At 46.7% G+C, this 14,423-nt stretch overlaps 1 protein-coding gene across 1 annotated transcript; it reads left to right on the forward strand.

The window, feature by feature from the left end:
• Nucleotides 1-1,923: 1,923 nt before the first annotated feature.
• On the forward strand, nt 1,924-9,281 carry OIT3 (oncoprotein induced transcript 3; the record flags this gene model as incomplete). The annotated part of the gene is made up of 4 exons (XM_010193653.1): nt 1,924-2,078; nt 2,706-3,121; nt 7,493-7,592; nt 9,096-9,281. Coding segments are annotated over 4 exons (857 nt in total), but the record flags the coding sequence as incomplete, so codon positions are not given.
• Between the last annotated feature and the right edge of the window lie 5,142 nt (nt 9,282-14,423).

Genomic DNA, 14,423 nt, shown 5'->3' on the forward strand with positions numbered 1-14,423 from the left:
CAGTGCTGGCTCATGGTCATCCTGCTGGTGCTGTTTCTGGCAGTCTGGGGGGAATCAGGCCTGGCCAGAGCTGAATCACGCTGATGTACGCGGTCTCTCTGTGTGCAGCACCACTGTGAAACTGGTAGAACTGAAACACTGGTTTCGGTATTGGTCACTCTTCTGTGTACAAATGTCCAGGGTGGGTAGAGTTACATTACTGGTTACTCTGAAATGGTTGGTGTAAGGAGTTTCCCAGAGTGTTTTCCCAAATAGTGATGAGTTGGCTTGAGTCAAAAGTGGATCTGCTCACAGGTGACATTCACTTGTTTCTGTGCCCAGGTGGTGGAATGCACATAGACAACTCCTGCAATGCCAGAGCAGAGGTGAAATGGCTGTCTCCTCTTTCTTCCCTTTGTGCCAGTCAAAGACTTTTGACAGACAGCCTGAACCAAATTGGTCCTGAACTTTGGAGAATTGCAGTTGGGATCCAAACTGTCTTGCCCTGAATTACACCTTTACAAAAGCATTACATTTTCTTATTCATCAAGGAGTCACTAGAACAATGAAGCTTTAAATCCAAGTTGAGCCAATCGGTTCTCCCAAGGATATTCATCTCTGCATTGCATTGTGTTCTCAAAGTCCCTTTGGCTCCTTGTGAGCTTTGCCATTTGATATGCTCAGTTATTCCTGCTTGCCTTCCACTGCGGATGGAGGAAAAGTTAAGGTAATTCCTAGTTCTTTAATTTTCTGTTCTAACCCAGCAAAGTCATTATGAAAGCACATTGCTTTGGGCACGCTGCATACATTTTAGTGTATGGCCTTGAAAAGATCAACTTTTATTAAAAAATACTCCCTGCAGGTACACAGGAGCTGTTACAAATACCTCAGCTGGGACATGAGGAATTTTTTAAGGGGGGTAAAAGACATGTTTTAGCAAAGAGCCTATAATTAACTTGACTGAAATTAAGAGAAGGTCAGATCGCATGAATGTCAAGGATTGGGACTGTAATTAATTTTAGGGAAAAGGTTGGGGAGCTGGTATATTCGCAGAATGTTTTGTCATGTAATTTTAAAATATGATAAATGGAAATTCTGGAGGAGGTTTGTTGTTTTGGCTGAGAAGAGACCAGAATATATGCACTGGTATGCTTGTCCTGTATCCAACTGAATAGATATGCATACACCCAGAGAATACAGACAGCAACTCTTTTATTGAATATTATTCCTTCTTCTTTCCTTTTTCATTTTGTCCAATCTCTACATTTTTCTCCCATTTCTTATGTAATGGAATTTTAATTTTTAAAAGTTCACATGGAGATCTGTGCTAAAATTCACGGGTTGGAAGGAGGTGGTGTGAGTGAACTAACTAACTGGATTTGTTTGTCAGAGCTGGGTTATTGCTTATAAAAATATTATGGCATTTTGAGGTGTTTCCATTTTAGCTCAGCACCTGCACGGAATTAGTCTGCCTTGTTTTGACACATTCTGGGTTTGATGTAAAACCAGATAAAAGGTCTTAAAAAATGGTTTTGACTGGGGTGTTGAGAGTTCAATATCCATATCTGGGAAAGGCTCTTCCCAAGACACGGCAGTGCAAGACAGAGCTATCAAACCTGTGCTGAGTATTAAGTACAGCTGGAAATACTGCATAGCTACGTTTCTGCTGCAAGTATAGTGGTCATCTTTGCCATCTTTTGTGGTGTTGCAGTGCCAGGAGAATTTGAGGCAGTGGTAGCTCGGGAAGTTTGTGTTGTGTAGATGGGAATGTCAGATAGGAAGGGAGATTACTGTGGTTAGATGGTAACATAAATGTAGCATGTGATTGCCCTTTCTTTCCCCAGTAGTGATTGATGTAGCCCTTCCCCACCTCCCGAATACTGATACTCCCTGATAGTTTTGTAGTGCAGATTGTTACTCTGGGGACTTTTCTTGTAGTTCCAGTGCTGTGCAAGTCCAGCTCTATTGAGGTGAGCATTCCAAAGGACCTGGTTGGAGGCCTGGACCTTTCCCTCATCAACAATTCCTGCAAAGGAGTATCCAACGGCACTCACGTCAACATCCATTTCTCCTTGAAGTCCTGCGGCACTGTTGTAGATGTATGTACACCCATTGCTGTCCTGTCTCTTGGGACCTCTCAGATTTGGGGACTTGGCTATGGCTTACCTGGGGAATAAAGGTGATTTAGCTGTACCATCGGACCAGTATCCAGTGTTGCTGTGCAGCTGGCCTCGGACTAGACCTGGGGTGGCATCCCAAAGTAGGAGAGCTTGTTCCATCTCCTCTCCAGTGGTGTGTGTCTGTCACCATGGGTACTTGCTTTCTGCTTACCCAGCACTTCACAGAGGCAGCTTCACCATCATTCCAGTGCAGAAAGCGCAAGTGGTGTCACTCTTTACCCTCCTGTTGAGACAGAATCTGGTTCCCTGGTAATATTTCAATGGTTATACCAACAACTGGTCAGGAACCAGAGAGCTCATCTTAGCAGATGAGTAGCAATTGGAAGCAAATTCTTCTGCTTCATGACAGCAAACTGGTAGAGGCCCTTAGGTCGTAGGTAAGGATGAACACCATTCTGGTTGCAAGACGTAAGTTCAGAACTGTACTTTCAGTGGCTAGTTTATGTCTGGGTTTCCTGAACAAGGTAAACTCAGCTGCTATTCTGAATTCACAAAAGTCTTTCTCGGTGATCTCCTCTTTACCTTAAACGCCTTTCTTTGCTGCAGGTAATAAATGATAAAATCATTGCCACCAACCTGGTGACCGGTTTGCCAAAGCAGACTCCAGGAAGCAATGGAGACATCATTGTCCGCACCAGCAAGCTCCTGATTCCGGTGACCTGCGAGTTCCCACGCCGCTACACGATCTCTGAAGGTTATGTGCCCAATCTCAAAAACTCTCCCTTGGAAATCATGAGCCGCAACCAGGGCATCTTTCCCTTCACTCTTGAGATCTTCAAAGACAAAGACTTTGATGAACCCTACAGGGGTGCCCTTCCCACCCTAAAGCTTCGAGACTCTCTGTACTTTGGGATTGAACCCTTGGTACATGTCAGTGGACTAGAGACACTGGTAGAGAGTTGTTTTGCCACTCCCACCTCAAAAATCGATGAGATCTTGAAGTACTACCTGATTCAAGATGGGTGAGTTCACTGTTCCCTCTGTTGCTGGCTATTAGATGGGAATTGGCAGTGGAGCTAAGTTGCATTGCCTGTGTGACACAGGAAACGCTATCACTTCTCCTCAGCAGCCTGTCTCAAATGTTCCTAGCAATCACCGGCAGCCAGGCCATCAAGCTGAAACCACCTGTCCCATCAAAAGTGATTGGGAGAAACAGTGAGAGGGGTTACTCCAAGTGCAGCCTTTACAGGACATATTTCCCTGTAAATAGCCTTATGGATAATTGAGTTGGCTCCTGTAGAAGAGAGATCCTTCCTAATATCCTCTCTCTGCCAGCCAGCAGAGTGCCAAACCAATCGACGCAACGCCCTGATGGCTGCGTGCCACTGCCATGCAGCTGCTGCAGAAACTGGAGCGAGTTTCTTCATTTTCCCGTAATGGCCTTATTATAGCATGAGCCAGAAGATGCCATGGCCAGTCCTGATTCAAGCTCCAGGAGCTCCCGGTGCTTTGCTCTCTCTCTCTCTGATGCTGGTCAATGCAGTAAGCTTAGGGTCTCTGAGTTTGGCTGTAATTTTGAGGCTTTTGGGTTAGTGATCTTCCCAGAATATACTACACTAGTAAAAAAACTCAGGGTGGATCTGTGAGTTCACTGTAACAGCTTTTGTGTCAGAGGTTTGGGGAGCATTTCTGTGGGCTCTGCTGGGGCTCTAAGATGACTTCTGTTTTCAGATACTTGTTTGGCTGTTAACGTGGTAGTGCCACGGTGCAACGTTGCTGTGGGGTGTCTGCACCCAGCAGTGCCTGGCAGGCTCACCAGACAGCGCTGTGGACACGTTACAGTTGGGAACCAGCCTGCTATCCGCTGGGGAGGAAAGTCCAGCCAAAGTAATACCCAAGACACACCCAAGTGTCACAGCCCAGCAGCCAAGGGACTGTGCTCATATAAGTACTGCATTCCGTCTGCCAGACCATCTCATGAGGACAATTATTTCCTCATCTCATAGGCTCAGTCATCCACGGGTGCAGCTGGTGGTGACAAGTCCTGTGTGATTGTCTTATAGCACAAGGGTCCTGCAGGATACAGTACACAAAAATACTGTTTTCATTTCCTTCTGACAAGGATTTCAGCATTAGCTTGCTTTCTCTCTACCCTGGGCTGCAGTCGTTCAATGCCTGACATTTCTGGGGTTTAGAGGCAGATTTGTAATGAAAGGATTGATTTATTGACTCACTGGCTTGGCTGTTCCTATGGACCCTTCACAGAGTCAAGTCTCCAGACATTCATTCATTTCCCACCATGAGTGAAAATGATGGGATTCAAAACAGTGGCCAAAACCTGAGCCGAATAGAGCAGGGAGAAGGCAGAAAATATCATCTCTTGAGTTCACTGCAGCACTGGTTCTTGAGGATTTATGGCACCAGCAGCCCCTTTGGTACTGTTATCCTGCAGAGGGCATTAAAACTTCACTGACGGGAAATTCAGCTGGAGCTGGCTGGCTGGAGCCTCATCCAGCCTGCTTCGCTCTCCAGCCCTCACTGCAAGCCCCAGTGTCCCCAGACACGGCACCCCCTGTGCACTGTGCTGGTTGAAATTGGGCCGCTCGCTCCGACCAAAGGCTAACGATGTGCTCTTGAGCTAACTGGAGTTCTTTGTCTCTCGGTGTGCTCGCAGCAATTAGAAAGTAAAATTAGCTGAATACACTGCTGATTTGTCCCTGCTCCAAATGCTTCTGTAATAACCCAGTTTCCTTCCATCAACCCAGCCCCAAAAGCCCAAGGCAATAGAGATGGGATTTTTAAATCAGTTTGATCATGTAGAAGCAGACCTGCAGGAGTTAACTGCAACTTCCAGAGGGAAGCACTGTTTAAATTTGAGGGAATGTACCTTAGACTGAGGGATGGGAAATTTCCCTCTCCTCCCCTGTTAATTCCCTGCCATCTGCAGTTAGCAAGAGGTGGGAGCTGCCTTCTGTGGAACTCCTCAGCCCTCTCCCTATGCTGATGTGACCACACTGGAAATCAGGATTTTCCCAGATCCCTCCCTGCTGTCTCTGCAATACCCTGTCAGCCAGCCCCACAGCAGCTCTCCCGCTTCTGGTCTTGTTCTTCCTCTTTCTCAAAACAAAAATGGGTAAAAGGCATTGACTGATTGCACAGGTGATAAACATTGCAGCTCTCTGGGGCATCCGCAGCAAGGTCATGTCACCGAGGACAACCCGTTGTCATCTGATGCGGTCAGGAGATTTATTTGAGCACGATGCGTTTAAGGTCGTTCCATTGCAAGGTTCATCTTGTTACCCCTCAGGCTGCCCCTTGTTTGTAGGCTGAGGTTGTGACTTTTTATTTTCCAAGCTTTTCTTTCCACCTTGCAGTCCACCAGTAAGAGGGTCAGAGCACAGCTCCCATGGCACAGCCACTCTCTGCTCCCCTAAGGAAAGCACATATTGCACAGGAAAGGGTTATTTTCCCTGTATCCTGACCAGGAGCGCTCATTTTCCTTCCATACCTGTGCTCCCTGCTCCTTCTCACCTCTCCAAGGTGGGAAGCAAGGTCTGGAGGTTTCCTAGGAGGGTGGGATGTGGTATGGCTGCACACACGATGCCAAAGGGCTTGACTCTGTGACTTGGGAGGTTTCTGAGCTCTTTTTGTCACGCCACAACGCATTTGTTGGAAACCTCCATATGACATACTTAGAGGCTCCATTTATCCCTGGTTTCTCCTCCTCCTTCTTCCTCCATTTTCCCTCTCCCAAACCAGTAGGTTTCTTGCCACCAGTGTGCAAAACCTTTGAAGAACCTGGGATTTAGGAGTCAGTTTGAGCCAGTGTCCAAGAAGGATCAGAGTTTGTACGCTCACAAATGAGGACATGCCTATGAGTTTACTGCATGGCCCCAAAGCTTGGCCAGTGGCTTACGAAAAGTCTTTAGCTGACATTCTTTACAATCGGATGCCTTCAGGAATGCTAGTTTTAAAAGCAATTTTATCCTAAACAACTTAGTAACATCTAATGTTTGGCCTCAAGGGGTAGGGATCTTCGTCAGTTTTTCCAGATGCATGGTGTTAATTTATTACCTTCCTTTGGATGATGACTTTTTATGTTTGCCTCCCAGGCAAGTTAACTAGACAAGCGCTGCGGATGGGGATATCCCTTCAGACTGTGACCTCTGCCGGCTGCAAAAAGCTACGGCAATACGTGGTGGTGAAAATAATGCTAGGATCAGACCAGTGCTTAGTGCTCCCGTGAGCATACACCGCTCTGCTGTAGGTAGCAGAAGGGCGATTCTGGGAGGGGTTCCTGCAGAGCCAAGTCAGCCAAACAGCACAGATTTCCAAATACACTTTCTAGTGAAAGCAGAGCTGCACACACACGGGGGCTTTGCTGCTGTTTGATAATTGGACCTGTCAAACATCAGCATTTCTGACAATGCCTCACCTATTTCTGGTGTAAAGATGGAAACTAAAGGTTGCTGCGAGTGGGACTTTCAGCTGTCACACCATTACCTCTTGTCTCATCCACCGTGGGTTTGGTTTTTTTAAAATATATCTTGCAAAGTCCATATTTCTGGAATTAACTTGATAGAAAGGATGAGCTGCATTGTAATGTGATGTAACAGCAGCATCAGGGCCTCTCAAAACACCTGAGACTCTGCAATAGGCAGCAGTAATCATCAAATCACCGTAACTTTTTCTCTTGCTGTTTCCCTGTCAAACTCTAGGCTATAATAGTTTATAAACAGACTGCACCTGAAGTGTAATTTTTCTTGTAAAAGTAGCTAATTTTCTTGCAGTTCTGTGACCTCTCACATGACCATACAGTGCTTGTGATGAAGAAATTGGAGTTATGAATTTTAGCTGTGGTGAATTCGAGCTGTCTGACCAAGCCCAGCAGGAAGAAAAATGTAAAAGATGTCAAGCAAAGTAGATCTGGATTTTTGTGGTTTTCATCTTCTGTGATATTTTAATAACGGGGGTAACAGCTCCATCAGTTTAAGCATGATTTAGGCACAGAAATGTGTAGGAAGAAGGTGCATAATACATTATATATGTGTAACAGTTCTGCTGCTCGCTGCAGACTGTTGCACAGGAAGGTGAAATGAGGACAAAGTTGCCTGCAGCTCTCTGGCAGTCCCTCTGCCGATGGGCCTGGACCATGTCCTGCCAGCTCTGTGCTGCTGAGCTGTTCGTTGTCTGGAGATGCTATTATCATTGCTGGTGTTTTTCCCCATCATTCCTGAATTTTCTCCTGTGGCCAAAGAGGAAGTAACATGGATGGTAGCGTTGCTTGAGACAGCCAAGCCCTCCTTTCCTTTCTCTGGTTAAATAGGCTGGGATGTTTTTTCTTTTTCCATTTCTGGGAAAGCCATTAAAGCCTATCCCTCTGCTTTCCTCAGCTGCGTTTCTGATGATTCGGTGAAGCAGTACACGTCAAAGGACCACCTTGCCAAGCATTTCCAGGTTCCTGTGTTCAAGTTTGTGGGCAAAGACAACAAGGTAAGCTCAAAACCCGCCTCGCAGATACTGCATCAGCCTTGATCCACTGAAGAGTCTCAGCACAGAGTTGGCTGTGTTGGAGTGTGAATGGGAGGAATGGCTGGCCCAAGGCAGATGCTGCTGTGCCTGTTCCAGCAGTTGTGTCTTTCAGGAGTCTGATACAGGTACTTTAGGAGAGGGTGATGAAAAAAGCTAAAATAAAATATGAATAACGGCTGTGGAACATCAGCGCCATAGCAGGTTAAAATCCTTGTTGTTTCCAGGGTAGTTTTAGTGGACCCTTGTATGCTGGGCAAGAAAGGTGTTCCCAGTCACCAAACAGAAACCTGGTGAGTTAGGCACATTACGTAGTGATCCATCTCTAAAACAAGGCAGACTATAGTTTTGAATCTCCTAACCTCTCATCTTCTCTAGCTCTTGTGAGTACTGATACCAGGTTTGCAGATACAAGGCCACCGTACTGTTCAGTTCAATGTGAAACCAGGCCATCCAGACTGGTGGCACTCTGGGGCAGAACCTTTGTAGCAGGAGGACAGTTGAAGGATAATGCCATTTTCCTAATGCAAATAGCTTTCCTTTTCTCTGCTAGGAGAAATCAGGTCTTTCAGTCACTGTTGTTACGCTCAGCCAATGCTGCTTGCTCCGGAAGGCATAAAGCTGACTCTCCAGCTCCTGTAGAGCCTCAGTGGGGTTAAAACAGATGAGATCTTTCAAAGTACAGAAATTTCACTTGGCTGTCTGCCACTGCTGCCTCCAACCTGCATCCTCCTGGCCTGTGCAATGGATTTCGCTTCAAACCTCACCATTGACCAAACGTTCACAAATATTTGCCTCCCTTACTGCTGCTTGCAAGAACCTTGCTTAATCTCCTTGTCATTTAGAGGGCAGGGAACAGCAATCCTGTCAGTGTCTGCCTTTACTGCGCAGAAAGAAAAGGCAGCTCTCTCCCTGCCCTTTGTGTTCTCCTTCTCCCCTCAACTGCCAATCTTAGCCCCTCATCAATCTCCATTTGCCTCCTTTGCCCCTCAGTCTCCTAGCTTTACGTCAGCTCATGTCAAATTCTCTTGCACGTTTCCATCAGTCCATCTCCTTGTGAGGCTCCATGCATTCTTGATCTGCTTCCTACCATGCAGCTTCTACCAGTCCATGCAAGCTCTTCCAAGCTTATTCCTGGCATATATATACATATATATATTCCTCCCCTCCTCTTGAAGATCATTTCACGCCTTCATATTCCCTGTGTAGCCCTTGGCTAACAGACAGATGCCGTGCCCTGAGATCTCATCTGGGCACTCTGCAAAACATGCCCTCTCCTGGGCACGTAAGAAAACAGAGGGAGCAGCCAGTTTGGCTGTGGATGGTGATGGTGGAGGAGGACCTTGTTGACGGGAGGACAGAAACGGCTGTACCGAGGGAATGGTGTTGCTCTGAGAGCTGGCAGCGCTGCCAGTCTGACTTCCAGACCCGCACACTGACTCGGGCTGCTGTCTCGCCACCCTCCAGGAGGTGTTCCTGCATTGCCGTATCCTCGTGTGCGGGGCACTGGATGAGAGCTCTCGCTGCGCCCAGGGCTGCCGGAGACGGGTGCGCAGGTCGGCTGCGACGCAGGAGGAGGATGAGGAGGAATCTGGTCACGTGGCAAACCACATCCTGACAGGTGGCCCCATCAGAATTGACTTTGATGACTAACACCCACCCACGGGAACAGCATCTCTGCCTGGGACCAACCTTTCCTTATTAATGCCTTCTTTCGTGGCTGTTTGAGAAACAAGAGGTATTTGGTAAAGCCCCACTTGAACCTTAGGACTTGTTTCCCTAACTGCGTGGTGATTATTTGTGAAGTATGTTGGGCACATGAGGGAGCCCTTTGAGTGCAACCCGGACTGCATAACAGTTTGGTTTTCACCTGCATTTCTTCCCTACAACCCTTTGGCTGAAGGGACCCTCTTGCTTTGCAGGTCTGAAGCATTACCCAACTTTGGGTTTCTCTACATCCACCTGCAGGCTCCACAGAGCCGTGTGTCCTTGACTAAACAAATGTTACTGTTAAAGCCCTTCTTTCATCAGACAATACAAATAATACTGTAGCTGAATGTGTTTGCTATGCAGTTCTGTGAGCAATGCTGAAGCTTTCGGATGTGCTGAGATTTTGGATAGAACATTAATAAAAAACATGTATAAAAATACAGCTTGTGTAAGTTCCTTTGAGCTATAAAACAGTTGCCATTACAGACAGCTAAAGGTTAGATCTATCCCGGGCACATTTAACTGTTATTTTGAAATTGTATTTTTTTAGTGTAGTAAGGTTTTTTTAGTGTCTTTGATAATTGCATGCAGTTTAACTGTGTTTCCTCTTGTGTTTAGCGTGTCATTATTTTTCTCCCTCTTCTCCCCTGACCAAAAATTGGGTGCCTTTCATAGGTGCTACCTTAATTGTAAGAGAGAGACCATTAAACGTCTGTAAAACCTGACCCCTGCCCCAAGCGTGCCGCTACCAAGCCTTTGTTCAAAAGTTGTACTGCGTTACCCTGGTCTGGAGAGGCTGTGGCCTTGACAACAGGACTAGAGGAACACACGTTAAGTATTACAGCAACCATTTGTAATGTGGGGAGTTCCTGGGACAGGGTTGTCCCCAGTGAGCCTGCTGACAGGAGGCATGGCAGCATTATTTGAGCGACTGTGCATTTGCAGCCTCCTGGAGGATGAGAGCTGGAGAGGGCTGCAATTACTGGTGATGGTCATGCTTGTCAGAAATCCCTTTGGGCCATCAGGCTCATTCCAGAGAAAATACAGCAGATGATCAGCTCAGGCTCCTCTGGGCTTCATTCAGGTGCAGGAGCTCTGCGTGGTGAAGGATTAGAAACATGAGGTGAAAGGAAGGAGGCATGGTGAGCAGTGAAGGACAAAGTAGAAGAGGCAGGGCTGGAGGGGGAGAGAGGAGAGATCCGACTCCACTGCTGGCTGCGGCACCGCAGTGCATTCCTGAGGGTTTCTGCAAGGAGCTTGATGGTGTGCGGCTCTGTCCCGTGTGTGTCTGGAGGGGTGTGGGAAGCCCCCCCTAGTCTGCGTTACCCATTTTCTACTTCAGTTGGGAGCAGCCAAATAGCTGCCGAGGCCAAAATTTGTGGCTTCTCTCAAATGGATGGGGAGTCCGTTTGAAGGCACCATTTAGGAGGGAGTCACAAATCACCTCGGCAATACACCATTTCACAGATTTATTTCTTGTGGTGACTGAGATTCCAGTGAAGAATGGGCATTTGATGGGCTGGGAGATTAATGATTGTTCTAAATGGCCTCGTGGCTGCTTTTCCAATTTGGGGAATATGTGTGTGTGTTAGAATAAATGAAGATGTTTGTGTTATGATAAGTAGGTATAAGTGGAACGATGCTTTTCATGCGTTATCTAATCATATGTGAAAGGAGAAGAAGCCTCCTTTTCGCATTGCCACGGGTCTCCTGGTTCTGCTGATTCACATCTGCATTAGGGCCACATGGGCAATTTCCTGCTGTCGCTGCTTTGTTCAGGCAGCCCCTGCTAAATATACTTGTTTTAATAAAACAAGAGCTGGGAAATCAAATGAATTAGTCGGTGCCTTCTGGAGAGGCAACCGCTAGTTTTTGTTTGTGTGAAAGGGACGTGGGGGAGTGGTGGAGGGAGAAGTTCATTTCCTGGCTTATTTTAGTTACTGTGCACATTATTTGGTTCTTCCTGACGAATTCATATGAAACAGCCTTTCTGGTCTGCAGCTTTTTAGTTAAATAATCTGGAAGAGTAAAGGAAACACTGGTCTGTGCAGCCTTGTGAATGGATTAGTTTGGGAAGGTGGTTGGTTTGCCCTGCAGGCAGGATAGTAGATCTAGTATCTGCCACTGCTCTGTGGCCAATCCTCCTCTGACATGGAAAGAATGGCTCCTAGGCACAAACAAAACCATTTTTCAAAGTCTTTTAGCTCTCCCCAGTTTACCTTTTGCTTCCATCTGTCGTCTTTGTCAGCTTTACAGCCTGGACATGAAATCAAAGGCCAAACTCATCTGAGAGCCAAAAATGTGCCTGTCTAATTTAATCTGCCACGCCACAGAGTGAAAGCTGAATGTACTGCACAGGCAGGCACTGCGTGTGTGAGAAGACACCGTACCCAAGCAGTGCTCCCTTGAGGGCCCGACCAACGCCGCCCACCATAGCTCAAGGTCCGAGCGGCATCGGTGCTGCCCAACGTGTGTGGTTGGTTTTGTGGCTGGTGCCACCTCCTTCTCTCTTAAAATTAAATGTAAACATCTGGACATTGGATGTCCAGGAGTAAACACCTATTACCTGCTGTTGTAGTCTCTGCTTTTATGTCCTCAGCAGAAACACAGAGATGGCTGTTTGGGGAACCTAGGAGAGGGCACGCTGTCCGAATGGGTTGATCACCAGCAAGTGCTACAACTAAGCCTGCCAATACACAAAGTCAACAGGAAGCCACCAGGTGAGCACAGTGTCTTCTTCCTGTTCAGAGCAGGGTGGAAATGAAGATGAACCCAGGGTTGTGCAGTGATCTGGAGAGTCCTGTGATCAGCTGGTCCAGTGGCTGTACACCACAGAGTAGCAGGAGCGGTGCAGAGGGGAAGCGATTTTGTTTGGATGCTGAAGCTTCACTGTAGCTCACGTGCGGGTTTTCTCCTGTGCAGGATTATCTGATGGTTTTGAGTCACTGCCACCACTTAAAGGTTCAGAAGTTTCCTTGTAGAGCTGCTCATGGAGTTTTTAGACTACCACAGCTTAACTTTGTAGTGAAAAAGGCACTTATTCAGTATCTGTAGTGTTTTGGGATGAATGGTGGTCTGAAAACATGAAGAAATTAGGATTTATATTAGTGGTGTCTCCAAAGCATCAGTGTGTGGACAGAGCTTTTGTTCAGAACCCTTCCGTTTCTCCAGAGTGTATCATCATCTGTCATCAGCTACTTGGCTTGGTTTTAATCTGATATCACTTGAACTATGAATGCTTCAAGACATTTGCCAGCCAGTCGGCTATCGAGCCTACACGGGATAGGGTTGGTTTTTTTTAACTGTGTCATTTAATCACAAGAGTATGCTCACATTTAAAACTGGCAGCAGGCACCGTTTCACCAATGAAATACAAATTTTGGGAAGTGTCTGGGTTGAGGAATGTTTCCTTCCCATCCCTAGCCAAAATTATGTATCTTAGATAATCAGTCTGTCCAGCCTCACGCTCTGATGGACACCCACTGCGATGAACCTTGGCAATGCAGCATTTGCTCTCCAGTGGCGTTAGCACAGCTAGGAAAGGGCGTCACTGCCTCTGATCAATGTAAGTTAAGGTCCTCCTCAATGGAAATCATCCCAGTCCCCCTCATGCAGTCACTTCCATTTTCCTCATCTTAATACTGCTGGGGTCTTGTTGTTTCAGTCTGTTTCGGGCCAGATGAATGTCTCATTGCTGCTCACCGTAAAGCAAAGATGACTGGCAAGAACAGGACTTAAATAATTTATAGCTCCATGCATGCATTTAAACACAAACTAGAAGAAAAGTAACTAAGACAGACTATTTCCATTCTTGTTAAATCACCCTCCTGTAGCCTTAACTTTTCCGTGGCAGATGGGAGAGCATAACCATAAATATGTTTGCAGAAGATGCTGAAGTATTTATGTGGCGTGGCACACGCACCCAGTAGCGACGTCCTTTCAACAAGAAACAAAGATGAAAGCTGTCTGCAAACGTTATATGTAGATGAAGTTCCATGTACCACTTTAAATCCTAATTTTGCATGCAGTAAAAGCTCCTGATAGCATCTGGAAGCATTAACCATGTTTTAGATGGATGCTGTCTGAGACTGCTGATTGCTCCTCAGCTGGCAGCGTCTCTGCCCCATAGAGGTGGCACGGAAGCCTTGCCACCTGACAAATAAACCTTCAGGATTTTGAATATCTCAGCCAAGAAACTGTGAGCCTCCTGTTTCCCTCATGCAAAAGGTGGAGGTGGATACCCAGCTGTTTTGTGTAAAAAGGGATCCTAAGGGAAAAACTTTGTTAAATGACATAGGAGGAAAATAATGAAATGGATCTGGATGACACCATGAGAAAAAAAACCAGTGTTCTTCCCTGAGACTGTGGGAGAGTGCTGCGATTTCACATCTCAGGCGTGATGGGTGTTGGTTCCCCTCTGCCCAGACGTGGATTGCGCCTGTATCACAAACACATAAAGTTCTTCTCATGCCTACCAGATCCCTGGATGTTTTAAATCGTTTTTGCATCCGGCAAGTATTTAAATAAGCAGGGTTGTTAGGGTGTGTAACTGATAGTATGGGAAACGTCAAGGATGGGTGTGAGCAACATACTGAATGCAAATCACCCCTCTTCTTCAGTCTGTCACCAATGGTGGAAACATGTACAGTGTGTCCATGGACTGGGATTTTCAGGGGTCGCAGAAACCTAACGTCTTGCACTGCAAATTAAAGAGTTAAGGGGTGGAGGGGAGCTAATACACGTGTCTAAGTCAAACAAACAAAGTCCCTTGTTTATAACCAGCGCTGCGTCCAGCTTGCGTCTCGTGATCAGTCTGTAGAGAAAATTGGCATCAGGATCACTCAGGCTGATAGACTTGGAAAGAACTGCATCTGGTGGACAGCAGGCATCAGTGCCCTATGTTTGCAGGCTGTCTCCCTTTTCTCAGCCCTCTGCCCAAAAGCTGTAGTTGATGTGTATTGCTTGGCCCAGGTCCCCCCATCCTGTGCTAGGCCAGAGGGCAGGTAGAAATCACTGTGCTGAAGTGTCATAACTGAGAGGGGACGCTTGGCAGCAGGCTCATGGAGGCTGGGCATCTGCTGTTCC

This window comes from Mesitornis unicolor, unplaced genomic scaffold (genome assembly GCF_000695765.1).
Source record: "Mesitornis unicolor isolate BGI_N332 unplaced genomic scaffold, ASM69576v1 scaffold23570, whole genome shotgun sequence".
Lineage (NCBI taxonomy): Eukaryota > Metazoa > Chordata > Aves > Mesitornithiformes > Mesitornithidae > Mesitornis > Mesitornis unicolor.